This window comes from Chaetura pelagica, unplaced genomic scaffold (assembly GCF_000747805.2).
Source record: "Chaetura pelagica isolate M959 unplaced genomic scaffold, ChaPel_1.0 scaffold116, whole genome shotgun sequence".
Classification (NCBI taxonomy): Eukaryota; Metazoa; Chordata; class Aves; order Apodiformes; family Apodidae; genus Chaetura; species Chaetura pelagica.
In genome coordinates, this window is record NW_009953655.1 from 3,900,740 (window position 1) to 3,927,734 (window position 26,995).

Sequence of the window (26,995 nt, forward strand, 5' to 3'; positions counted from 1 at the left end):
AGGATATGACTGATATTTCTGGGTCATGAACACAACCCTGTAACCTTTTTTTAGAAGTACTACAATGTTGATTCTTTGTTTAAAATCTAACTCAGACCAGAAATTTATTTATTTTTTATTACTTAAAAACACAGAACCTTGTGGCAACCTTACTTCTGCATTTATTTAGCTGGGAAGTTCATTCGGTCTTTGGGGTTTGTTGGAACTCGTGATGAGACACTTGTCTGGATTGTAGTGAAAAATTTTGCCTCAGTTTTGTTACTAACAAGGGCTTGTTTACTATCTAGATTATATTGCAAAAGGGCAGAGAGATAAGGAAGACCAACAGCTACATAAAGCATTATCCTGTCAGCCTTGCTACTTTTAAGAATGGGTGAAAAGTTCAAATACCATGGAGTGACTTTCCTCAGTCTATGTGACTTGGAAATTATGTACTTTTGTGCACGCATTGTTCTTTTCTGCCTCAGTAGTGTGTTTTATAGCATCCTGGCAATATTAAGGAATTGAGACAGGAGCACTAATAGGAACTCCATTAATTGATTCTGATTTGTTTTTGTTTTCTTTTCCCCTGCATAGAACATTGTATTTTCTTACATAACTTGTATTTGTTCTTTGTTTTGGGTTCGATTCTGTGATTAGTAGGTAGGTATGTAGAACAAGGTTTCCAATACTTGAGGGAGGAGGCAAAAATGTAAATGTTATTTATTAGAACAGTGGCACATGTATGTGTGAGGGAATTATGTTTGGCCTTAATTAAACTGCCAAATGGAGAGAGGATGCAGGTGAGGGGAGCAAGAGAGTCTAGATCACTTGGTGAAAGCATCCAGTATTAAGGAAAAGAAAATTTTTGTCTTTTGAGCAAAAAGAGGTAGGGAACAGAGGAGATGAGACAGAGTCCTCTGACCATTCTGCACATTGCATAAATCATTGTCAGGAGTACTATACATTTTCAAATGTTTCTAGCTTTAGAAGGTGTTCCTAAGTTTCTACTAGGTTTTGGTTTTATTTTAAAAAGCTGTATATGAACTACATAAAATAACATTTGGGTTGAAACTAACCACTGTCAATAAGTTATTTGACTGCTTCTTTTCTACTCCCCAGGCTTGTTGGTTCCTGTAGAAGATGATCATCCTACTCTTCTAATTCTGGGTGTTTTACTTACACTAAGATATCTCATACCTTTATTGCAACAACAAGTAAAGGATACCAGCCTGAAAGGCAGTTTTGGAGTAACAAGAAAAGAAACAGAGATTTCGCCTTCCCCAGAACAACTTATACAGGTAAAATATGAATAACAAAACTAGCCTCAAAATTGCTAATTGGAAGGAAAAGAAATAAATCTTGCATATAGTATGATACAGCTTGAGTTTGATGTTGAACATTCTGAGTTCTTTTCTCAAATTCCTGCTAATCTTGGTAAATGATGCTTGGTCCAGTGACTGGAATTATTGATAAATAATGACCAGAAAACCCAGGAAAATTAATCAGCAGCATTTGTTAGGTGTTTCCTATATGTTCTTTGTTGTGATTCTTCCTTCTGTAACAGTAAAGAGAAGCAACAGACTTCTACAAAACTGCAGTTCAATGGCAACAATTTATTGACATTTAACCTTTTGAGAGTATGGTGAAGATTAGATACAGTAAATGTCAGTAATTTTTAATGCATCGCTGAAATTTAGTGTGGTATATGCGAAGAAATGTAGTATGTTGTGTCTTAATAGTGACTTACTCCAGTACTTTGTTGCATTTTAGGTTTATGAATTGACTCTGTATTACACCCAGCATCAGGACCATAATGTTGTGACTGGAGCTTTAGAGTTATTACAACAGCTCTTTAGAACACCACCACCTGAACTTCTCCATGCCCTGACTGCTTCAGGGGGCATTGCACAGGTCAGTGTATCCAGAGATGAATCTGCCAGCAGGAGCCGCAGTGGGAGCATCGTGGAACTTATTGGTAAGCTCTGTTTTAGGTAGTTCAAGTGAAGGGAAGATGAACACACATCACCAGCTCTATGTCTCAGTGTTTGCTGACAGCATGAAGTATATAATGAAATGTATAGTTACGCATGACCTTTTGTTTCCCCAGGTACAGTAAAAGGTGTTTTTTCCTCCATTCATTATTCAATGAATGTACAACGACAAACTCCAGAGTATTTTTCTACAGTTTGTGTTACTGGTTTTTTTTTTGGTTACACAGAACAAGTTAACTGGGGTGACAGATTATTATTTTTTTTCCTCACAAAATTAATGATGTTCTCACCAAGCATCTGACAACTGTGATTCATAAAAAGCTGATCTAATCAGAATTTATATTAACTGAGAGCTCCTTGCTGAATGCCAAAACCAGCATGAAATGAAAGCATGACTTAAATTTATCTGTAACTGTTAAAATTAGCTATCAGTGTTCTTGTCTGTGAAGTGCATGTTCTTAAAAGTGCCTCTTAACTGCTGCTTATCTGTTTCAAAATAATTAGTCTCTGGATTTCTCTAAGGACTTCTGTATTGAACTAATGGATCATTCTAATATTGTTGCTATTAGAAGGCAATTCATTAGCCAGAAGCAATCATAGAAGTGAAATTTGGAGCATATTTTTGTAAAAGCAAACTTTGCACAAGTGGCATGGAAAAACAAAAGGTCACTTGATGGCAAATGATACGAAACTTTGGACTTCAATACAACAAGCTTGCTGTTTCTTCCTGGCTTTGGTTTTTTTAATTTTGCCCTTCCCATTTGTGGCTATTAGAATTCCTTCATGATTCCAGCAGCTCTGTCTTTGCCCTGATGTGTTACTTTCTGTGATTTGCAGCTGGAGGGGGGTCTTCATGCAGCCCTGTTCTTGCAAGAAAACATAAAGGTGATTCTTTTTAAAAACAAATCTTTAATTGCATTACTTTCTGATTTTTTTGGCTTTTTTTTCCCCCCGCTTCCCACTTCATTGTCTTGCTGAACTTTGGTCTTCATTCACAAATGCCTTTGTGTTATCAGCTGATCTTAATCACTGTAGATCTTAAGAATTCTGATGTGATTTCTGAAATGGCAATCAAGATACTCTAAAATTATTAAAAGCAGTATCAGTCTTATTTTTGCTGTAGTTCACTGACAAAATTATGGTGGTGAATATCGGTGCGATTTTCACTCTGAAAGCACAGCTAAAAATAATCTCTCTGAACAGGGCATTCTTCCATTTGATGGTAATATTTAACCTTTAATGTAACTTACAAAATATTTAACCTTCTTGGTTTTGTTAGGCCTGGTTTATTTCTTCTTTCATTAATGCATGTGTATGTTTGTTTGCATGCTTTGATATGATGCTTTTTAATTTTTATGTTAAAGATGGTTAATTCTATTCATACTGTGTCTTACTGTGAATGTTTTCATTTCTTCCTTCAGTAGGTAATTCATTTAGCAGGATTTTAAATAATACAATTGCTCTGAAGTATTATTTTCCCATGAAAGCACTTCCTATCTAGTTACATGTTTACACTTTGCTTAAAGCCAGTCATATCAGTAGTGGAATCACTGTATATACAGCTTTGTAACAGTTTCATAATTTTTTAGGTGAAGAAAATGTTATTATTGCAGTGGAACTATGCATGAGTGTAGTGCAATCATGCAAGCACAGTTAGCAGAGAGATGTGTAATACTGTAAAGAAAAACTTTAAGGAAAAGTTGTCAAAGACTAAATAAGATGATACAAACTTTTAAGGATCATTATAGCAACTAGCTTGCAATTTATCCAAGTATGTCCTTCTATTTTTGTTTACATGGTATCTCATAATGCTTAAAATTATGCCTGTATGCTTTAAGAATACACATAACTGTAAAATAATGGTTAGAGCTGAACAAAATAGTGCTTTATGGATGCAGAGGTAATTTGTAGGTTAGAAACAGTAGAGGGAGTGTTCCAAAAGTAGATAATGCTGCAGCATTTGAAGGTGAGATAGAATCATAGAATCATTAAAGTTGGAAGGGACCTCAAAGATCATAAAGTTCCAATCCCCCTGCCATGAGCAGAGAACCCTACCACCACAAAACCTCGCCCAACCTGTCCTTAAAGACCCAGGGATGGGACATCAACAACCTCCCTGAGCAACCCATTCTAGTTCCTTACCACCCTTATAGTGAAGAATTTCTTCCTAATATCTAACCTAAATGTCCCCTCTCTCAGTTTAAAACCATTACCCCTTGTCCTGTCACTATCTTCTCTGATGAAAAGGCCCTCCCAAGCTTTCCTGTAGGCCCCTTTCAAGTACTGGAAGGTGCTCTAAAGTCTCCCTGCAGTCTTCTCTTCTCCAGGCTGAACAGCCCCTATTTTCTTAGCTTGTCTTCACAGCAGAGGTGCTCCAAGGCCTTTTATCATCTTGGTGTCCCTTCTCTGGACCCTCTCCAGCAGGCCCATATCTTTCTTGTGCTGAGGGTTCCAGAACTGTACACAATGTTCCAGGTGGGGTCTGACCAGAGCAGAGTAGGGGGGCAGAATCCCCTCCCTGGTCCTACTGGTCGCACTTCTTTTGATGCAGCCTAGGACACAATTGGTTCTCTGGGCTCCAGCACACACTGGCAGCTCATGTAGAGCTCCTCATCAACTATCACTCCCAAGTCCTTTTCCTCAGGACTGCTCTCTAGCCATTCGCCCCCGCCCCCAGCCTGGGGGGATGTCCCTGGGGGTTGCACCAACCCTGGTGCAGGACCCCGCACTGGGCCTCGTTGAACTTCAAGAGATTGGCACTGGCCCATCTCTCCGGCCTGTCAAGGTCCCTCTGGATGGCGTCCCTTCCCTCTTGGGTGTCAACCACACCACACAGCTTGATATTGTCAGCAAATTTGCTGAGGATACACTCAAATCCCACTGTCCATGTCTCCAACAAAGATGTTAAACAGCACTGGTTTGACCAGTGGTACTGACCTCTGAGGGACACCACTTGACACTTGACTCCGTTTGGACATTGAGCCATTGACCACAACTCTCTGGTTGCAGCCATCCAGCCAGTCTCTTATCCACCAAGTGGTCCATCTGACAAATCCATGTCTTGTCAGTTTCGAGACCAGGATGTCATGTGGGATAGTGTCAAACGCCTTGCACAAATCCAGGTAGATGATGTCAGTTGCTCTGCCACCATCCACCATCTCTGTAGCCTTGTTGTAGAAGGTCACCAGATTGGTCAGCCATGACTTGCCCTTAGTGAAGCCATGTTGACTGTCACCAATCACCTTATTTTCCATGTGCCTTAGCAGACTTTCCAGGAGTATCTGCTCCATGACCTTGTCAGGCACAGATGTGAGACTGACCAGCCTGTAGTTCGTTGGGTCTTCCTTTTTCCCCTTTTTAAAAATAGGGGCCATGTTCCCATTTTACCAATCAGCGGGAACCTCACTAGGCTGCCATGAGCATTATTTGTTGAATGCAACAAATAAGAATGACAACACATAACATTTTTAAATGAAAAATAGTAAATCATCATTTTGATATGTGTCTTGTTAGTAGCCTTCAGTATAACTTTGCAGTATTAACAGTACTGTAGGTTTAATTCAAGTAACATGTTAAAACACTAACATTTCCTTTGCTCATTGAGAATACATGTGAGTCATCAGCTTTTATCCTTTTTCAAGATGACGATATGAAGATTTTGTGGTCTAAAACAATGGCATAAATGAATTTTAAGGAATCTTCATTACTTTGTGCATGATTTGTTTAATTTCAAGTTGTGAATTGTTCATTTCCTGCTGCTCTCCCATCATAGGAAGTTGGGAAAAATCAAGCCTATTCCCAGTTCCTACTTGAAGTCGACTACTGTATAGAATAGTAGGCTTCTGCTCTTGGCTGTGGGTGAAACTCCTCTAGCTGAAATATCCCTTTTCTGTGTAGGAATGTGAAGTGAGGCTCATCTACAGAAATCTGTGACCCTAAAATAAGAACTCAGATATTCCATGTCTTCTCAGTCTTGCTGCTTCAGACCAACTTTAGTTTTGAGCAACTTGCCTATGTTGGTTTGTGTGTTTCAGCTTCAGAAAATTATTTGCAAAAACTTCTGAAGACTCATTCTGAAATGGATGCCTATGGTTTCATCTTAATTTCTCTCCCCGCCCCCCCCAAATAATGGAAAATTATCCTGCAGCTTGTTTTATATACTTACTTAATCATACAAAGCCTAATATGCCTAATGAGTATTTTCCAGTGTCCTTCCTCTTTCACTTACTTTTAAAGGCAATCAGCTGTGGAACGCAGAAGAATATCCTGGTTTGTTTCAATGAAATGGATGTAAATGTGAGAAAGAATAGAGAAGAATATACTATCTTTCATGCTTTTTGTTGGAAACTCTTAGCAGGATTTTACTCACTCTTCTATATGAGTGTGTAGTTCTCAAATAGTGTCACTGTTCATAAAACGTACATGAAAATGTCCTGGTTGCTTTTATGCCTCACAGGTTAATAGGATAAAACATACTTTTTTTGGAGCATGACAGTTCTATAGTGTTACTATTATGTATGAAAGCAGTTCCAACAGAAATTTTTTAAAAGTCTGCTAATGCTTTTCTTACCCTTGGTAACTTAAGTGAAATGTATAAGAATTCACCTAGAATTTTCAAAACATTGGTATCTTGCATGGTGAAGCTTATTCTAAATAGCAGAACAGGCTTATCTCAAAGCAGTTATGAATACCTCTCTCTCAGCAAGTGACTTGCAAGATCCGGAAGGTTGGGCTCAATAGCTCCCTCTACGCTTTATATCCTGTCCCATTTACAGACTTAACAGTACACTTATGCCCTTGGTTTCCTCCCAGGCAATGTGCATCTGCAGCTACCTTTCTCTTTTTGCTGCCTCTATTTAAAATAGATAGCACTCTGTGAGAGAACTCTGTGATGATTATCTTAAGTTATAAGTAGTTCTCATTTTTCCTGTGGCAAAAGCCTCTCTGAAGGTTTTTGCCTTAGTAGTCCCTGGATTTTAATGGCCGTTGTCCATGGTTCATCACTCTGTCCCACTTACATTGTCTTGTGCTTCTAGTCTGTGTTACTCTTCCCTCTAGGCATTTTCCATTCTGTTATCATTGGAGTTCCAAGCCGTGAACTGCAAGTAGCCTTTGATAATTTTCAGATCCTTAAGGAGGGAGAGGTTGTTTATTCTATTACTTGTGGTCCTTTAATGTCCTTCTGAATTGAGGGCAGACATCCAGATGCCAATTATCCAGTCCTTATTAATTGCACATACTTGACAAAATCAGTGGAATCTTAAACATAGTCCATAAAAATAAACTAGAACGGTCATAGGTAGTTTCTTAAATGGTTACACTGGGAGATAAAATTACTTAACTGCCTCTTTCCTTGTCACTGCTGTCTGTTTCTCTCCTGATCAGATAGTGGGAAACTGGATATTCACTTGCTGTGTTCCTTTCTCTTTCCCACCTGTTGCCTGTCGTAGCTTTGAAGAATGGTTTAGATAAATTTTTTTTTAAAATTCGTATCTAACTGACTTCATCTGTTCAGCATTTCAAGTTGTCTCTTTGGAAAGATGTAAAGGTTTTTCTTCTTACCACTTCTCAGGTAAAATACTACTTGGTGAAGAAGAAGGTTTGGAGGATGATCCTGAAACCCGCTCAGATGTCAGCTCTGCATCCTTTGCAGGTAGCTGACTTTCTCTTTAGCAGGGCAATCAACCTTCTTTACTATATATTAGAAATCTATTGTTTTATTGCTCTAAGTAAAATATAAATGTGATATGTTATAGTGACTATGAAGTGAATGGGCACTGAAAATACATGCTAACAAACTGAAACCATAAGTAGTCCTTGGTATAAAACTTACACTTACCTAATGAAGTTGACTGATTTTATTTTTTATTTTTTAATGGATAGGCTGTCATATTGAGCTACTGGCATTGATGGACCGAAATCTTAAACATGCTTATTTTTTATACCACTAGTTTAACTGACCTTAGCCTAGTTTAATATGTTGGTTATTATGTGGTGTCCATATCAAGAGTAAAATAAAAGTATAAACACTTGATTGACCCAGAGATGTCTGTGTTTTGCAGCTTCTGTGAAGGGTGAGATAACCAGTGAACTAGCTACTTCATCAGGAGTATCAACAGCTGGGTCAGTAGGGAGTTCATCTGCTGATTCTACAGGACATGACATCATCACGGAGCAGCCACGTTCCCAACATACGCTGCAGTCAGACTCTGTAGACCTGCCAAGCTGTGATTTGACAAGTACAACCACTGAAGGGGAAGAAGATGATGTGCTTAGCCGAAGCTCCAGCCAGATCAGTGCTGTCCAGTCAGATCCTACTATGGACTTGAATGATGGGACACAGGCTTCCTCACCAATTAGTGATAGCTCTCAGACTACTACCGAAGGTCCAGACTCTGCTGTAACACCTTCTGACAGTTCTGAAATTGTAAGTGAGCAATGGGCAGAGGGGGGATCCTCTTCTACTGAGGGGCCCGACATATCGCAGAGCTCTTCCATGGCGGGCCCAGACTTGGATTCATCTACTTACTCGTCTTCTACTTTTCCATCCTCAGCTAGTAACAATGGAAAGGTCAGCAGCTCACACCTCTAATGGAGAGCTTCACCTCCTTTTAACACTTTCACTTAAGCAGTAATTAAACACAAAACTATAATTAGTATGTTCACTGGGTAGGTCATATGAAGGCATGAACAGATTGTCGCTCACTGGAAGAATGTCAATATCAAAGGCTTGACATAAATGTATCATTTTAGTAGTATATTCTTTATTTTATGTATATATATATTAACAACTGTTTTGGTGCAGGAGGACTAATGGAAGTGTTAAAGGGTGAACAAATACTCCTGCAGGTGTAAGGATTCAAGAACCACTCTTTTAGAAAATGTCTATTTTAGTATTCTCTGATTTAGAATGAAGGAATTAAAATACGTTCAAACTTGCTTGTCCTTTTTAGTCCTACACAGTGTGTTCTCAGTTTGACTTTACACATCCAGGACAGGTGAGCATATGGGGGAGTTTGACAACAAGTTCAGTTTGTGACAGTAAAAGTGTTGGTTGTCTTTAGTAACTGCTGAGATAGAGGGTCAGTTGTGTTTGGCATAAGGGAGCAGAGAGCTGCAGAGGAGGCAAAGCACTACGCGTTTGACTTTCTCACTGTTAAGTTCATGGCTCAACTGGGAGACTGTCAGATGTGACTCTGGCCTCTAATACCCCAAATGCTGGAGGAGGAAGGCAACTGCTTTGGGGCTGGCACACAGCTGTACACTGATGCTTATCAGGCTCATATTTGCTTTCAGATTTTTTCTAGATCACTAACACTGTATGTTCGAGATTTAATACTGTGTGTTAAGCTTAGTTATTTTGAGTCCTGTCTTTGCACTGTGTAGGTTTTGGAAGGTGCCGAAGGACAGTACTCAGGAATGCAGATTGGGCAACTGCAGGATGAGGAAGATGAGGCTGCAAATATTCTCCAAGATGATTCATCTGAGTCTTTCAGAAATTCTTCTATTGGTATGTTGATAAATGGCAGGGGGAAGTGGACACAGAACTGGGGACGCCTTCAAGGCAGGTGTTACAGGTGCATCTGCTGTCTAACTTCCAAGGGACTGAAGAGTCACGTAATGGATATGCAAAACAAATAACTAGATGGAAATGTAAAATAAGGAATATATTTCAGCACTTCTAATGAATCACTTGTTTTGATCACTGCTAATTAATTTTTCATGTTTGTATAATTAAGTTCAACTAAAGCACTTTTAATTTGCATCTGAAATGGTATTTTCTGAATTGCCTTTTTCTAAAGCTCTGCAGCAGCCTCACCTGTTGAAAACCATGAGCCATAGTAGGCAGCCTTCTGATAGCAGTGTGGATAGATTTACATCAAAAGAAGATGCAGCAGATTCTGGTGATCATGAAAATAAGGTGAGAAGTAGTCACAGTGGTCTGGTTTAAAGTTTAAAGCCACTAAGTTTAAAAAATAAATACATTTTTCATGATCATGTAATTTAGTGGTAACTGGGTTGCCTCTATATGTGATTTACTAAATTAAAGGTCAAAATAACTAAGCTTGAGTAGTAAATTTGAGTTACAGCCTGAATTTCGTTTAACATAAGGTGAATATTTGAGTGTTGACATCTTGAATGCAATCACCAGCATTACACTGATAATATATTACCTGAAATACCTTTGTGCTGGTTGCTAGCTGTGTAGGTAACTTTATGGCCTCCTCAGAAGTTCCTCTTTGAGCCTGTCTTTCAGCAGAGAGGCTCATGCCAGTACAACCACAGGTTGCTGGTTTCCTCTTACGGGTTTTTAACATTAGCTTTGGACCTTACTGTCAGCTGAGGCAAAAGGGTTTTGTTTGTGGTAGGCAGAGGTAGATCACCTTGGGCTGCTGGTGAACTCCAAATGTGGAACTACAGAAGGTTGCCAGCCTTCTTTAGAAACAATTTAGGAATTAATTGCTTGTCCTACAGATTTTCCAAAGATTATTGTTTGGTGATAAAAAGTAATTATCAGACTCCCTCAGATGCAAAGGGCAAGTAAAGGAAATTCATAAAATCTACAGAATAAGTATGGTTTCTGTGATAAAATTAAACCAATTGTGGTACTGGATACAAACTTCCTGAAACCATTAAATTTTAAGGCACTTTTCGGAATATCTGTTAAATACATTTTGTATTGCAACATTTATATATTTAGGGATGTGCGGTATTTCTGTATCTTGCTCTTAATATTGTACTTAAATTGGAGATCACATTTTTTTTAATCTGAAATTTGTGATTTGCCTTCATTAGCCCTCCAGAGTGAAAGGAGACATAGGTCACTATACCGATGAAAATTCTGCTCCTTTAGTGCACTGTGTTAGGCTTCTGTCAGCCTCTTTCCTACTTACGGGTGAGAAAGGAGGTAAGCTTCTGTTCAAGACTTGTTGATTCTTTGTGTCTCTCAATGTACCAAGTTGGAAACTTGATCAGTTTACTCTGTCTGGCTTTTAATTTTGCTGTATTGGAGATTTTGGGGTTGGGGTTTTTCTGTGGCTGTAGTGATTTGAACGACGACATCAGAATACAGAAAAACCTAAAAAAACTTGCAAATTTATGTCACTTCACAGTGAATCCTTTTTTGAACTGTTGGGCACCTAAAGAAGTGTTATGGTAGCTTAACTCATAAGTCAAGTACTTAATTATGTTTAACATTCTTCTGAGACTTATTTTGTGGGCTCATGACAGTTCCTAGATTGTATGAAGCTGCAAAGACAATCTAATACCAGTTTGTCTTTCCTACCAGTGTTGGGTTCCCAGTTTGTTCACTACAAAAGTGTTGATACCTCACTAAGGAAGCAGTACACTGAGTTGCTGATCATTCTGTGGAAACTCCTGAAAACCAGTTCAGAAGTATATGGTTCTTTCAAATACTCATCTTAATAGTTTTTCAATATATTTTTACAATGCATAATTTGTTTTAATTAAAACAAGATTAAAAAATATTTTTTAACTTTATCACTCAGTTGTGTTTTAATTCAGTGTTAATTATTTTGAATGTACTTCAGGTAGAGGAAGTGATGTTGCACCCATTTATATCTGGGAAATGTGACTTCATATTTTAAATGATTTAGCTGTAATAAACCAGGGAATGGACCTAATGTTTTCAAAGGCTTAGCTTTTTCACAAGTTGATTTTTGTTATTTCACAAGTTGAACTTTTTTTCTCTGCTTTTAATATCTTCTAGCATTTGGCCTAAGTTATTGTGATCATTTTTCATAGACTCATAGAATGTCTTGGGTTAGAAGGGGCCTCTAAAGGACATCTAGTCAAATCAGCCTACAATAAGCAGGGATGGGACATCTCGCACTGGAACAGATTGCTCAGAGCCCCATCAAGCCTGAACTTGAATGTCTCCAGAGATGGGGCCCCCACCACCTCTAGGCAACCTGTTCCAATGATCCACCAACCTAATATTGAAGAACTTTTTCCTGATGTCCAGCCTAAATCTACCCTTTCCTAGCTTGAAACCATTACCCCCTTTCCTTTAGTTACATGCCCTAGTGAACAGGTCTTTCCCAGCCACCTTATAGGCTCCTTTCAGATGTTGTAAGGTCACTGTGAGGTCCCCCTGGAGTCTTCTCTTCTTCAGGCTGAACAACCCCAACTCCCTCAGCCTGTCCCCGTAAGAGAGCTGCTCTAGTCCTCTGATAATTTTCGTGGCCCTCCTCTGGACACGCTCCAACAGGTCTACATCTTTCTTGTGCTGGGGGCACCAGAGCTGGATGCAGCTAGGTGAGGTCTCACCAGGGCAGAGTAGAGGGGCAGAATCACCTCTCTTGATCTACTGGCCACACTCCTTTTGATGCAGCCCAGGATGGAGTTGGCCTTCTAGGCTGCAACTGCACATTGGTGGCTCATGTCCAGCTTTTGAACCACAGAGCTAATCTCCAGCATGTCTTCCCTCAGCCTGTGTCTGTATCTGGTTGCCCTGGCCCAGGTGCAGGACCCTGCACTTGGCCTTGTTGAACGTCATCAGGTTGACTTGGGCCCACTTTTCTAGCTTGTCCAGGTCCCTCTGGATGGCATCCTGTCCCTCTGGCATATGTATTTTTCATGCTTTTTCACATGTGGTGGTTGAAGAGGTGCTTTTTGGCAGTAAGTGGTTGCTAGGGGAGGCTATTTGGCCTCAAAACAGGAATTATGTACCTTTTCAGCATAGCAATAAAATCTCAGTAGGGATTTTCCAGAAAACCTTTGTCAGACACTGTTGCTTCCATTTTTCTTTCACTGGGAAGTCTGTGTCATGCACGTGTGCTTGTGTGTCAGTATTTATGAGCATTTAAGGTGTTTATTCTTTTTCCCTTTTCTGATCTGTTATTTGTACACATGTTCTCTGCCAGTGTAGTGTTTTTAGAAGGACAGTGTAGTAGCTGTATTCTCAGCAATGAAGGGAGTTATAAGTGTGTCAGATTATTAGTTAGGTTTTTTTACTTTTTGAAAAAAAAGCACACCAAAATGGATGCAACTGCTTTATCTGCTAAAATGCAACTTCTTTCTCTGCCTTTATATTTTTTGTCCAGGTTAAGCTATTTATATGATATGTAATTATTAATTAACTTAAAGCTATTTGGGAAGCTTTTAAATACCCTTTTTTTCCCCCCCCAGCTTTAGTTCCTGACAGAGATGTGAGAGTCAGTGTAAAAGCCCTGGCAGTAAGTTGTGTTGGAGCAGCTGTTGCTCTTCACCCTGAGTCTTTCTTCAGCAAACTGTATAAAACACCCCTGGAAGCAATGGGAGAAGAGTATGGTATGTTGTAGTTCACATACTTCATTTCAACAGTTGTGTTTGAGTTTTGAAATAAGTAAGACAGCATCTATGCTGAAAACTGGTTAATGCAGTTTAGTATGTGCAAACAAATACTAAACCAAGTGGAAAGATTATGTTGTCTGCACTGATAGCACGTGGGGTGACATTAATTATTTTTTTTTTGTAATAAGTGTTAAGTTTCAGTGGAGGAGCTTAAATATGACAGATTTAAGGTGTTTTAGTACAATTGCTGTATAGAAGTGGTTGTTTTATCTTAGAAATGGTTTCTTCTCATTTAGATCAGGCCATTTTATAGATGGTTCCTAAGCCATTAGATTAATTCTTGTGAATGTTACAGAGTGATCAGCAGGGACCTGGAGTAATCAACTGGTTTGATACTGATGGAAGCAAGGGTGGAGTGTTGATCAAAACTTAGATTTCCTCAGGGCATTTTGTGTACAATTGAAGTAAATCAGTAGTGGTTTTATGTGATCATTGGTCTGCATGGTGTGAATGATCCATGGCTTACATGCAAGGGATCTCTCAAAGGTAGAACTAGGGCAGGTTTCTTGTGAAGATGCTGACAATGACTGCACAGTAATTGGTAACTCCACTGAAGGGTTTTTAGGGATCAGTTAAGTCTAAGACTAGTATTTTTAAAATAAAGTAGTTGTAACTTATTTTCTTAGAGGAGCAGTATGTGTCAGATATTCTGAACTACATTGACCATGGAGATCCCCAGATTAGAGGAGCTACTGCCATTCTGTGTGGAACAATTGTCAACTCCATTCTAATTAAATCCCGCTTTGATGTGGAAAAATGGCTCATCAATGTCAGATGCTCAACAGGTAACAATGAATTTTAAGGGTGTCTTTTTTTAATGTAACCAAAATTTTGTTAAATGCTCTAAAATTTATTCTTTTTTTGTAGGAAATCTCTTTTCCTTGGTAGACTGCATACCTCTGTTACAGAAAACACTGAAGGATGAGTCCTCTGTTACATGCAAACTGGCTTGTACAGCTGTGAGAGTAAGCAGAAGCACTAATTTTTCTGCACCACCAGGTGCAGGGGTGTTATTAGTTGACTAGGATCCTGCTCTGCTCACATGGTGCAATAAATTACTTTTTACCCAGTGACTTCATTGTAGAAAACATTGATTCAGTTACAGAAAAGTAGGAGCAAAAAGTTGGAAAATAATTATTTTGGTTAGAACGTGTAGCAGCATAATCTAATAATTATATTTCTAGTCACAAATGTACTGGTATGAGCTGTAATGTTACCTTAACCAAGAGTATGATGAGTGCATTAGATAGAAAGGTTATCAAGCCTAAACAGGGAAGTGTGAACGTGTAACAGTCATATCCTGTATTTGGAGAGCAAAAATTAAATATGAGAAATTACAAGTAAAATAGTAATTGTTTTCTGAACAATGATTTTTAAAAATGAGGAAAATCTTAGGACAGTAAGGGTTTCATATTGGGTGAAAGGTCCATCAGGCGGTTGTTAAAATATAGATGATAGCTGAATTTGTGAGTGGAACTTAAAGCATATGAATTTTATTTCTGTAATAACATCTCTGGAGGGTGTGCTGTGAAAAAACAGACGGTGAAGGAGTGAGCATTTCCTTCAGGAATTTGCAAAAAAAACTAGAACAATGAGGACGAATTGGAGGCCAAGGGAAATCAGTTCATCAGGGAGAGGCCCAGGTTGGCTGACTATTGCAACTTATGGGTCAGTGAGGCAAAACACAGTTTTTTATAAAAATGCAGTTAACCTATGGAAAGTATTATTTCATGTGTTAAGAGGAGGGGTCTGTGATCCAGCTCAGGGAAGGAAATCCAGTTAGTGTAATGATGCAGTCTTTTAACGTTCTGTTCCATGATCTTACTGTTTGAATATAGTGGTTTCATGCACAATTGCACTTTTTAGAGGACTTAAATAGAATTCAGTTCAGTTCAGGCAGCTTACATTGGGAAATTCTGACATTTTCTTTCTCTTGGTATATAATGTAGCCTGACTTCATAACTTTCAGCATTTTTGTTTATTAATCCCTGAAGAAGAAACTACATTTTTGTGTAGTTAAATAAGATGTAGAAGTATAGAATTCTTTTACTTTTTCCAGAGATCACATACTGTGCATATAATTGAACAGGCATTAAAATGAGGAGGTAGACTTATTGAAAAACTTTGGGAATCAGAAGCAGGGGTCTTAAAAATACCCAGTGGAAATTAGGAGAGACAGTTTTCAAATAGCGAAGAATGTAATGCTTGTGATGTTTAAGCCCTGTGAGTTTTAGACTACTCATTGGAGGATTGTCCTCTGATCTCTGAGGATTGTGGTCCTCTCCAGAGTTTAAATTCAGCAATAGATCTTAGTAGTTTGCAATGCTAGGACATCAGCTCCCCATACCTAACTCTGGTACTGTCTCCTAGCTCTTAAGCAATAACTTTTAGCATTCTAAACAAAACAAACTTACATACTTTGATTCAGAGAACCTCTTCAGCAATGTAACTGAAAGTTATTTTTTCTTCACAGCATTGCATCATGAGCTTATGTAGTAGCAGTTACAGTGAACTAGGTTTACAATTAATTGTTGACCTCCTTACACTGAAGAATAGCTCATATTGGCTAGTAAGGACTGAACTTCTGGAAACACTTGCAGAGGTAGATTTTCGGTAAGTGTTTGTGTTTTTCCATGGGTGTTGTAACTGCAATACAAAGATGCTGTGTTTAGGAAACTGGAACCATAATGGAGCACTTTCTTCTGAAACATTAAAAAATTTCATAAAACTAATTGAGACCAATCATTCCTATAAGGAATGTGTTAATTCTTTTGCCAAGCTACCATTGAGTTACCACTACTAAGCCCAATCCTAATAAACAAAAGGAAACCTCAGAGCAACTAAGGGAGAAATAATGTTTAATGTTAACTAATGTACTTTAAATTCTATTTTACCATAGGCTAGTCAGCTTCTTGGAGGGAAGAACTGAGAGCTTGCACAGAGGTGTTCATCATTATACTGGTGTAAGTAAACTATTCAATCAGTATATTCTGGTGCTGGATTAAGGTACCAGTGCAATTTCAGTACTTTGTGGTTAAATTCTGTCAGCACTCATATTTGTTGTACACATGTTCTGTATAAATAGGCTCATGTTCTGAGACTTGTTACAATTGGAAGGATACTATCCTACTGAGAATCAAATACCTTGGTGTTATCTTGTGTATGTGGTTTTTATTGTGTTAAACTTCAAAAAATTGTTAATTTAAATAGTGTATTTGGCAATGTTAAGGCAAAGATTATCTTACAGACTTCTTTGAGGTGAAATCTCACTTGTTAACTGTCTTCTAACAATCTGGTCAAATTATGAAAATGTTTAATAAACTTTACTGTGCTGACTTATTTTCTAGCTACTGAAACTTCAGGAGAGAGTGCTTAATGATGTTGTAATATGTCTGCTTGGAGATGAAGATCCAAGAGTGAGACATGTAGCTGCAGCTTCATTAATGAGGTATATATGGGGTTTGGGAATTTTGGGAGGGGGGGTTTTGTTTGGTTTAGAAAGGTATTTGCATGTTACTGCATACCTGTGACTACAATAATCCCTTTGGAGGCTTTTTACATTTTTGTTTAAATGAAGACTGGGTGACAAATGCAGCTTCTTGGTTACTGGAACGTGAATAATTCTGAATCATCATGCCATTGTGCTTTGCTTTTTATTAGCATTACAATTACATTTAACTGTACTATATTCTGAGGTCACTTTCAGTTTCTGCATGCTGAAGTGATGTCCTCAGTATCCTGATAGTAGTTAATGGACTTAAAATATTGTGATTGTACCAAGTTGTCCTAATTCCCAAATGTTATAGTTTCCAGATGCTTATAAGTAGTCTATCTCAAAACTTTCATGCTCACTGATTACAGTCAAGTAGCTGGTCTTTAAAAAGAAGTTGTTTTCTGTAACCTACTACAGTTAAAATTGCTGTCCAGAGAAACACATGGAACAATAAGGGTCTAATTTATTAGAATTCAGGGACTTAAGTTTTATGTTTAAAGGAGTTGTGAGCATCTAATACTGAATTCCTGGAATATTTTGCTGTCAGAGGAGTCTCTTCCCTAGCTTTTTCAGAGTATTAATTTAGTGCTGTCCATTTCTAATAACAACTAAAAGGCAAGGAAACCTTAAAAAGTCTACTACTTAAAATAATGTGCATTACGGAAACAGCTTGGCAGTGAAATCATTGACTATTGCATCATAGTTAGTACTTGTTGCTTTTATTCAGGGACTTGATTTTGAAGTGGAATTTTTTTAATTTGAGTGGTAAAAAGTTGAAGTTTTCCTGCATCTTCATGTTGAGTTAGTGACAGTATGTGTTTATGTTGGAAAAGACTTGCTTGACTAAGAAAGCTGCTACAAGCTTGCAGAAGCCCCTTGGAACATCCAGTATGGGCATTCATTGGAAGTACTGTCAGTGAGCTTATAAAAAGTATGTACTGTAGTTTTTCACTCTTGTCTTAAGTTGAAAAAGTTGTTGTTCAAGAAGGCTGGATCTTACTGTGTGTTTCAGTTTTGCTGCATATCATCACATACCAGATGGTGAAAAACTGTCCTTTTTGGGTAGAAAGTCATTCTCAGTTGACACAGATAACCATGGGGAAAATACACGGGGAGACAGGGGAACACTGAGGCGTAAATACTCTAGCAAAGTGGTTGTTGTAGTGTGTATAGTCTGATATCTCTATGCAAGATTTTTTGTTTTAAACTGCCATATGTCTAGAGCAGTTTCTTTGTCCTGATTTGAGGTCCTTGAATATAATAAAGAGCAGCAGTAAAAAGTTTGAATTCAGCTTAACAATATGTTTTAGTAACAGCTTTCATTTACAACTTAATAATTGTAAGTTTATGTGTAATTATTTTATGCAGCTTTCTGAATTGTATATTAAATGTATTTTTAATATACTTTAAATAGTATAATCAATACTTTCTGAATAATACTTTTCCTTTTTGACAATTATCATTAAGGCTTGTTCCAAAGCTATTTTATAACTGTGATCAAGGACAAGCCGATCCAGTTGTGGCAGTAGTACGGGACCAGAGCAGTGTCTACCTGAAACTATTAATGCATGAGACTCAGCCTCCTTCTCACTTTGCAGTGAGCACAATCACCAGGTATGTTGTGTCTTGTCTGGCTTTAAAAGGATCATGGACTCCAATTTGCAATGACTAGTCATAAAAAAACTTAATAGTAATTTAAGCCACAAAAATTTTTTAATGAAGTGTGGTCTTTTTATGTACATGTTTTAATGATACAAATATTTTTATTTCAGAACATACAGAGGTTACAATATGCTGCAAAGTCCAACAGATGTCACTATGGAAAATAATCTATCAAGAGTTATTGCAGCAATTTCCCATGCATTGACAATATCCACTACAAGAGCACTTACAGTGAGTTTTCTTAGTTGCTGTAGTGGCTGACTTTTTCTCTTCTTATATTTGCTTGCTTGCTTTATTTTTAATTATTTCCTGGCTATATTGGTGTCTGCAGCTTTGATACTATCCAATGGTAATAGTAATATATGTACTTTGGTACTGTAAAATGGTAATAGTAATATATGTAATTCTCATTCTTAAGATATTTCATTGTTGCTAACTCTTCCAGTGATGAAACCATTTCAGTTCTTGTTGTTAACTTTTCCAGTTTGGCTGCTGTGAAGCTTTGTGTCTTCTCTCCACAACATTTCCAGTGTGCACCTGGAGTGTGGGATGGCACTGTGGGTATGTTCCCTCATCTCCTACTCAAGCTTCTCAAAGTCATGTTCATGTAATGGAAATACATTGGTTTAGGTATTGGGAGCCTGGGTTACTGTATGTGCTGTTGAGCTTACATTAGCAGTTATTTAAGAACTTGATACAGAAGATTGTAACATTAGGTTGTGGTGATATTAGGGGTGACTGCTTCCTCATCCCTGGAACCACAGCATATGTCACAGGGATTGGCTGCAGCTGCTGTGGTAGAAAGGTACATATGGTCAGTGTCTATGAAAATAAATAACAGAAGAAAAATTTCCATGCTTTTGAAAGAATGTTTATTTTCAGAGTATTGTTTCTTCCAGTATTCCTTTAAAATCAGAACATCAACATTTGCACAGTGATCTCATGTTTATGCTGTAAAACAGTAGGTGAAGGAAGCTTGAGTGGTAAATATATTTCTGTAGTACTGTTGGTTTTTTTTTTAGATAAGCATTCTACTTAACTGTTAGTTTTCTTAATACTTTAAACTTAGCAAAAGGGGGAAAAAAGTAATGATATTCCAAAATTAAACTTCCAGTGTTTCCCAGCCAAGTCCTTCAGATGAAGCTCAGAAAGGCTGCACCATTGGAATGGCTGGCATGGTCCTGTCTCTCCTTTCATCAGCATGGTTCCCACTGGACCTCTCTGCACATCAGGATGCTTTGATTTTGACTGGAAACTTGCTTGCAGGTAGGGCAGAGGAAGTAGGATTGTACTGTTATTTTTGCCATGAGAATCATAATGCCTGTATCTTACTGTTATTCTGATTGCACACAACAAAATACCTGCAAGATTGAGCAGAAGAAAGGAGTTTCATGCACTGCAGAGGTTTACGAAGATACTGTCTCCAGGTTGCAACTTGCCTTTAGTCACCAAAAAGAATGTGCAGTATGCTTAATACAGGCTGGGTACAAAGAGTTAACATTTTTTGTTGTTGCTGTTGATAACTATGCACCTACTGCTGGCTTTGAAAATATAGGCTCACTTTTTCCTATTTGAATTTGTGTTCATGTAGAGATGGTGTACGTCTAGAATTTTCTGATGTTTAATTCCAAGTTTCTACCTTCTTGTTCTTTAAATAATCTGATTCCTGTTGCAGCATGTGCTCCTAGGTGCTTAAAGAATCCCTGGAGTGCTGAAGAAGATTCAAACCAAGGTGCTGCAAAGCAGGAGGAACCCTGGCCAGCTCTGGCAGATCGAGCTCTGATTTCTTTAGTAGAACAACTTTTTTCTCATCTGCTCAAGGTCATTAATATTTGTGCCCATGTAATGGATGATGTTGCTCCTGGCCCATCAGTAAAGGTGTGTATTAAAAATAAATAAAATTATGGGACTTAAACAATGTTCTGTTACAGACCTCTTCAAGGCTCTGCATTTTAGACTTGATACAGGTAACTATTTAATAACTTGCTAATAGGAGTCCATTATATGCAGGAAAGCTAGTAACATGAAAAGAACTTGCACGTTTTTCTTCTGTGTGACAGTTTTTTGTTTAGTTCTGCAGTATTTATAATATTATCTTAACATTTGAACATTTCATTCCTGGTCACTTCACTGGAAACGTTAATTCAGTGAGGAGTGTATATAGTAAATGTGGTACTGGATTGCATACTCTGGCAAACATCTGTTGACTTTTGGGTTGGTTGGCTGACCATATTGCACTGAGCTCCTTTCTGATCTTAAAATAACTCTTCTATCTTTTGAATAACCTGAAAAATATTTTGACTTCTCAAACAGCTGATATAAGGTACTTTTGAGTTTGAGGTTTTGTTTTGAGGTATTTACGTTTTGAGACTGATTTAGTGACTGTAAGGCAATGGTGCTAGGATTAGTGATTTCTTCATTTTTCAGAAATGTGGTTATTTTTTGACAATGTGTGTGGAATCAAAAGGAACTCGTGTCATTGAGTTCTTGTTCCATCTCATTGGCTTATTCTGAAGTTGAGAAGGGAAGTAGGGAGTATATTAAACGTCTTCATTTTCACTCTGGAAATTCATGTCCTGAACCTGAGAGTTGAGGTATCTTAATTTAATTGATAGTCAAATAAAGAGGAGTTTAATAACGGGAAGTTTAAACAAAAGATGAATTTGTTTGTATTTGTGTAGAAGAAAAGGTACCTTTGCCCACAAAATGAATAAAGCTTCTTTTAATTCTAGGCAGCGTTGCCTTCTCTCACAAACCCACCTTCTCTTAGTCCAATTCGGAGAAAGGGGAAAGAGAGAGAGTCTGTTGAGCAGTCATCTGTGCCAATGAGCCCTAAAAAGGGTGGTGAAGCAAGTCCAGGTAGGCACACTTACTCCTATTAACCCCCCACCTACTGCCCCCACTTAAGTGCTCATGGCTTAGAGAGAAGAAATAAAACGGAGTAACTTGTTTTCTGAAGTTTTAGTTCAAAAGGCCTGACCTACTGTCAGAAGTTCTGTGCTGTTCAGTGCTGCATTGCAGGAAAGGCAGCTGTGGGTGGGAACTTCTTTACTGTTTTTCTGAACACTGGTTTTCTGAATCTACTCAGCTATTGACTAAAATTAAGAAAGAATTTTTGCATGTATTTTTCTTAAAAAAACATTTGAAAGTTGCTTTTGTGGCTTTTGGCGGGAGCAGCTCACATTACTCTTGGAAACAAGATACTGAATCTTTAAAACTGTTTTTTCTTAGTAATGAGTGAAGTAGGTTGCTAATTCCATTTTGCACTTGCAGTCTTAACTCAGAGCTAGCTTCTTGGAATGCTGGTTCATTTTCTAGTCATACAGCATATGTTTTTCTGGTTTAAAGTGTGTGCACATAAAAAAAAAATCCTGCTGTCTGATAATTCAGATATGGTAAATTATGTTGAGTATACTTGTTATGAGCACCCTAGAAGAATTAGGTTGTTCTAATCTACAGTATGTTTTTAAGCCACTAGGCAAACTGATGCTACTGGGCCTGTTCCAACAAGTAAATCATCTTCAGTAGGAAGCTTTTATCATCTTACATCGTATCTGAAGTTGTACGATGTCTTGAAAGCAACCCATGCTAATTATAAGGTATTGCAAATATTTAAACATTCTAGCTTAAATATGGACAATCATATTGTTTCTTTTAAATATGACTCTGCTTGTATCAAGACTCACTGGTTTACCTGTGTAAACAGTTTATCCATAAAAAAAATCAATTAAAACCAATCACAGCCATTACCAATCAAAATAAACAAGAACCAACCAAAGACTCAATAGGCATTGTCACCCTATTTCTTGTTTTTCTGCTCACTAATGCTGGTACCAAATGACCCTTTGCTGGCTTGGCCATGCTGATTGTATCCCAGTGTCTGTTCTCTCCACAGTTTATTCCAAGATGGGTAAGCTTTTACCTCATTAGTTCAGATAATAGAAGATGCACTCCCTAGGAACTTGGTTAGCTCATTCGTACACTTCAGATGGTGTATTCTTATTATACCTACTGTGTTTCTGAGAAATACATTATCCCTTCCCCATTACTTGTCAACATCCTAGGCCTTCCCAGATGCTGTCTTCCTCAAGCTAGAAGATCCCTTTCTTAGTCAAAATGAAATCCTACCTTTCTAGTGATTCATAAGGTAGTCTAGGCTGTCAGTGGCATTGATTGAACTATGCTGAAATTTTAAGGCAAAAGATCATTTTATGTCAATTCCCACTTTTTTTTCTCTAATTTTTATTTCCTTGTCAAGTAATTGTTATGATGGTGGGGTTTTTTTACTTTTGGGACAGGTTACTTTGGATCTCCAGAACAGTAATGAAAAGTTTGGATGTTTCTTACGGTCTGCCTTAGATGTTCTGTCTCAAATTTTGGAACTCGCTACTCTTCAAGATATTGGAAAGGTATAAGATGTGGGTTTTTTTTTTTCTTTTGTAGCTAATCTGCCCAGTGTCTGTGATCCTTACTGGGAAAAAGCACATACCAGTAATTAAAAAAGTTGGCACTGTTGAGAGAGACAGTAGTCCTGGAAGCATTGTGCTGCCACAAGGTTGGATGAAGTGCTAAAGGAGATTTTTTGTGATTTAGGCTGCTGTTGAAAGCTGGAGTAATTTTTTTACTGGTTAAATTTCATGTGGGTGTTTATCTTTCCAGAAACATGGTTTACCTTCACTCATTCTTACTATATTAATATATTTAGATATTCTTATGTCAAATGTACAAAGTGTCAAAAGGCATTCTGCTCTCCTTTCTCAATTTCCTTGATCCTTGACTGTAGTGTTAGGCCTTGTGGTATTTTAAGATGAGGAGGCAGAGCTTGCATTTTTATTTGTTTACATACTTCCATTATTTCCCTTCTATTAGTGTATTTTTGCTTGGTAAAAAAACCTGTGCTGTTGTCCAGTTTTCATCTTAATGCTTTGAATAATGAATCAAAATGCAATTAGGTGCACTTTTTTTTCTTCTTTTCTAGTGCGTAGAAGAAATTTTGGGTTACCTAAAATCGTGTTTCAACAGAGAACCAACAATGGCAACAGTTTGTGTACAGCAGGTAAGGAGGTAATTTTTTGATGTGTTACTGGGTGGCTAATCCTGATGTTCTGTGGTCATCAACTGGATATTAAGACTGGCCAATCTTAAGCGAAGCTGTGTGATGAAACTGTAGTTCAGGTGGAGCAAACAGAGCATGCTTTGTTTAATTTTCATGACTTCTTAGGAAACTTCTTATCATCTGAATAATGCAGTTTCTTCTTGAAGTGTTACCAATTCCAAAGAGCTATTTCAGCTAAAAAAGGAAATTTGTTTCCTACCTTCCCCAACGTGGTCTGTAATGTAGGTTAACTACATGAAAAACCTGGAAAGCAAAGAACTGCCTTGCTGGTTGATTTCTTGCAGGCTTCTAGTAAAATCTTTGGGTTCAAGTCACCAAAGGTTAATTTTGGTGAGAGGGAAGTTTTAGTAGACTGTTTTGAGTTGTCACATGGAAATCGCTTCAGTTACCAAACTAATATATTTTTGTGTAAGGTCTTTTTTTCCAGCTTTTTTCTGTGTTCTTGTATTTAAGTATATGATCCACAGTTTGACCTTTCCTCTTAAGTCCTTTGTGAGGATGAGGAGTCAACTTTTCTCTTCCTGAAATGTTAACTGTTTTTTTCCTTCTGATTTTCTTCCCTAGTTATTGAAGACATTGTTTGGGACAAATCTGGCTTCTCAGTACGATGGCTTGTCTTCAAACCCCAACAAAGCTCAAGGCAAAGCTCAGCGCTTGGGTTCTTCCAATCTGAGACCTGGTCTCTATCATTACTGCTTCATGGCACCATACACACATTTCACACAGGCCCTTGCTGATGCTAGTCTAAGGAACATGGTTCAAGCTGAGCAGGAACACGATGCTTCAGGGTAACTTTCTTCCCTTATGATATAATGTTAACTTGAAGTAGAATCTCTTTTCTTGTTTGTCATAAATGCAGGTATAATCAGGGAGCTCAGTAACTTGAAATTACAGGTTTTTTGTAGATTTAAGCAAACTAATTTATCTTGGTAGTGAGATCCTGAATGCAACACTGTATTGGTTTATCACTAGTGTGTTTTTCAAATCAAAGCTAAATCATTAAAATGGATACGACTTAAGGTTTTTTTAAAGCATAATAGTTCTAAATGTTTGTATTCAAAACCATTTCATTAACTTGCTAGTTATAGTCAGACTTAAAGGAAAGGCAGATGACTAATCAAAGACCAGAGATGTTTTATGCTAGATGTTTGTCTAGAAATCTGTTATCTGATCAAAGTGTACTATAGGTTTTCTCTTTTGCTCTTTTTGTACAAAGATTATTGCAGCAGTCCAGTAGATTAAAAAAAACACAACAGTTGGTATTAGTAAAACACTATGCATCTAAGGAGAGTATTTTTGTCTCTCCATTTTTTTACTGTGTATGGTTTTTTGTTTTGTATGACAGATGGTTTGATGTGCTGCAGAAAGTTTCTACGCAGCTGAAAACTAGCATAACCAGTGCAGCAAAACATCGTGCTGATAAGGTACTTGTATCTATGTACTCCTGAAAGAGCTGTACCTTAGATTTAAAATATTTTTTACTCCTTTTAAAACATAATTTGGTTTTGAATCAGAGACCTGTTCAGATATTAGATTACTTTAAAATCTCTCTATTACAGAATGCTATTCACAATCACATTCGTTTATTTGAACCCCTTGTCATAAAAGCATTGAAACAATACACAACAACAACATCAGTACAGCTGCAGAGACAAGTTCTAGATTTGCTTGCTCAACTGGTTCAGCTACGAGTTAACTACTGTCTTCTGGATTCAGATCAGGTTGGTACCTCACCATTTTTGCAAATCTGTAATACTCACCAGCAGGCTTATTATTTCCAGCAAAAATACTTTCAACAATCCATTCATTGTACTATCGATGAAAAGGAAGACATAAGAGGGTGAGACCCAATTCCCCCTCCTCCCCAAAGAGCTTCAGATTTCTGTTTTCAGTTGCATATAAATTTCTTCCTAAGCTCTGCAAAAACTACTTATGACCTGTTCATCAGATTGCCTTTAGGAGTAAGATGATGTGGACAATATAATCAGTATTGTTAAATAAAACTTCATTTACAAATGGAAGTACCTTCTTTCTATATTGAGAGCATGCATTTCTGTATGACTGATAGTGGTGAGCATCATGGTTAATCATTATGTTAATGGTGGGGGAAGATAGTGGCAAATACAGTAGACTGCATGGTTATCCATATAAGCAGTAAATTTGTAGTCTAAAAGACAATTTAAATGTTCTATTTACTACAGTTATTTTCAGGATTACAAACTAGTATGTGTTGCAATACATTAGCTTTCCTGTGAGTTCAAACACAGATAAATCTTTTCAGTGCATAAATACTGTGGATTTTATCTTGGTTGAGAGAGATATTTTTGGTTGATTCTTAATTTCTTGACTATAATGCCTCAAGTAATGTGTGTTAAATGAGTGAGAAAGTTACACTTAAAAATACATATACAGTAGGTAAAATATGGAATAAGTTCATGCATACCTTCATAAGCTCTAACATCAACAAGATTCTCAAAATGTGCAACTGCAGAGGGAAAACTTCTTAACATATTAGAATGAACTATATTAAGTATAAATGATTTGCACTGCCTGTTTTTATTTTCTTTCCTCCTGAAACATGCACTTTTGTAACTGTCCATGTTATTTCAAACAGGAATTAATGTCTCTGTATCGGTTGTACACTTTATTCTCTCCTTAGGTTTTTATTGGATTTGTGCTAAAGCAGTTTGAATACATTGAAGTAGGACAGTTCAGGTATGAAATTAGCAAAGATCCTTTGAAAATTATGGGTTTACAGTTGTCTTACTCCCAAGCACGTAGTGATTAGTTTTGCTTGTTATTTCTCCTTTATGAGAAACGGAGAGTTAAATTCTTGACAATATGCTTGTTTGTTCTTTGGCTCCAGTGGTAGCCTTTTCAGATTAATTAGGTTCCATGTAGCTAAAGAAGTTGGGAAGTAACATAGAAAAAAAAAATTAAGCTATGTTGTGCTGTTGAGCTGTGTGTCACATGCATTAGATAGTATGCTATTAGTATATTAGTATTAGTATATTAGTAACTGTGTAATTGTCAAAGTTTTCAAGCAGTTGGTTGGGGGGAAAAACAATAGTAAAGATCATGAAACAAAAATTATAGAAATACTGTGTGTAAGTGGAACAGCACATTAAAAAATATGTATACTGTAAAAATATCTATTTTTACTGAGCAGAGTTGTGCAATTAAACTTTACACTTCTGAATTTATTTTTTTTTTCAGGGAGTCTGAAGCAATTATTCCTAATATCTTCTTTTTCCTGGTGTTGCTGTCTTACGAGCGGTATCATTCCAAGCAGATAATCGGAATTCCCAAGATCATTCAATTGTGTGATGGTATCATGGCCAGTGGGAGAAAAGCTGTTACACATGGTAATTGCAACAAAAAAAATCCCCAAAATAT

At 37.4% G+C, this 26,995-nt stretch overlaps 1 protein-coding gene across 1 annotated transcript in view; it reads left to right on the top strand.

Moving 5' to 3' along the window:
* HTT (huntingtin) overlaps window positions 1-26,995 on the top strand; it is a 75,514-nt gene that overhangs the window by 14,319 nt on the left and 34,200 nt on the right. The window contains exons 9-36 of the mRNA XM_010000293.1: window positions 1,102-1,280; window positions 1,753-1,957; window positions 2,811-2,858; window positions 7,546-7,626; window positions 8,036-8,400; window positions 9,360-9,483; window positions 9,776-9,894; window positions 10,770-10,881; window positions 13,125-13,265; window positions 13,955-14,113; window positions 14,196-14,293; window positions 15,802-15,941; window positions 16,228-16,291; window positions 16,676-16,776; window positions 18,289-18,435; window positions 18,594-18,714; window positions 18,968-19,044; window positions 19,598-19,749; window positions 20,159-20,361; window positions 21,216-21,342; window positions 21,955-22,082; window positions 22,782-22,892; window positions 23,462-23,539; window positions 24,164-24,387; window positions 24,945-25,023; window positions 25,159-25,320; window positions 26,259-26,314; window positions 26,816-26,964. Of these exons, the coding sequence (XP_009998595.1) occupies window positions 1,102-1,280; window positions 1,753-1,957; window positions 2,811-2,858; window positions 7,546-7,626; window positions 8,036-8,400; window positions 9,360-9,483; window positions 9,776-9,894; window positions 10,770-10,881; window positions 13,125-13,265; window positions 13,955-14,113; window positions 14,196-14,293; window positions 15,802-15,941; window positions 16,228-16,291; window positions 16,676-16,776; window positions 18,289-18,435; window positions 18,594-18,714; window positions 18,968-19,044; window positions 19,598-19,749; window positions 20,159-20,361; window positions 21,216-21,342; window positions 21,955-22,082; window positions 22,782-22,892; window positions 23,462-23,539; window positions 24,164-24,387; window positions 24,945-25,023; window positions 25,159-25,320; window positions 26,259-26,314; window positions 26,816-26,964 (3,750 nt within the window). The remainder of the gene's footprint in view (window positions 1-1,101; window positions 1,281-1,752; window positions 1,958-2,810; window positions 2,859-7,545; window positions 7,627-8,035; window positions 8,401-9,359; window positions 9,484-9,775; window positions 9,895-10,769; window positions 10,882-13,124; window positions 13,266-13,954; window positions 14,114-14,195; window positions 14,294-15,801; window positions 15,942-16,227; window positions 16,292-16,675; window positions 16,777-18,288; window positions 18,436-18,593; window positions 18,715-18,967; window positions 19,045-19,597; window positions 19,750-20,158; window positions 20,362-21,215; window positions 21,343-21,954; window positions 22,083-22,781; window positions 22,893-23,461; window positions 23,540-24,163; window positions 24,388-24,944; window positions 25,024-25,158; window positions 25,321-26,258; window positions 26,315-26,815; window positions 26,965-26,995) is intronic.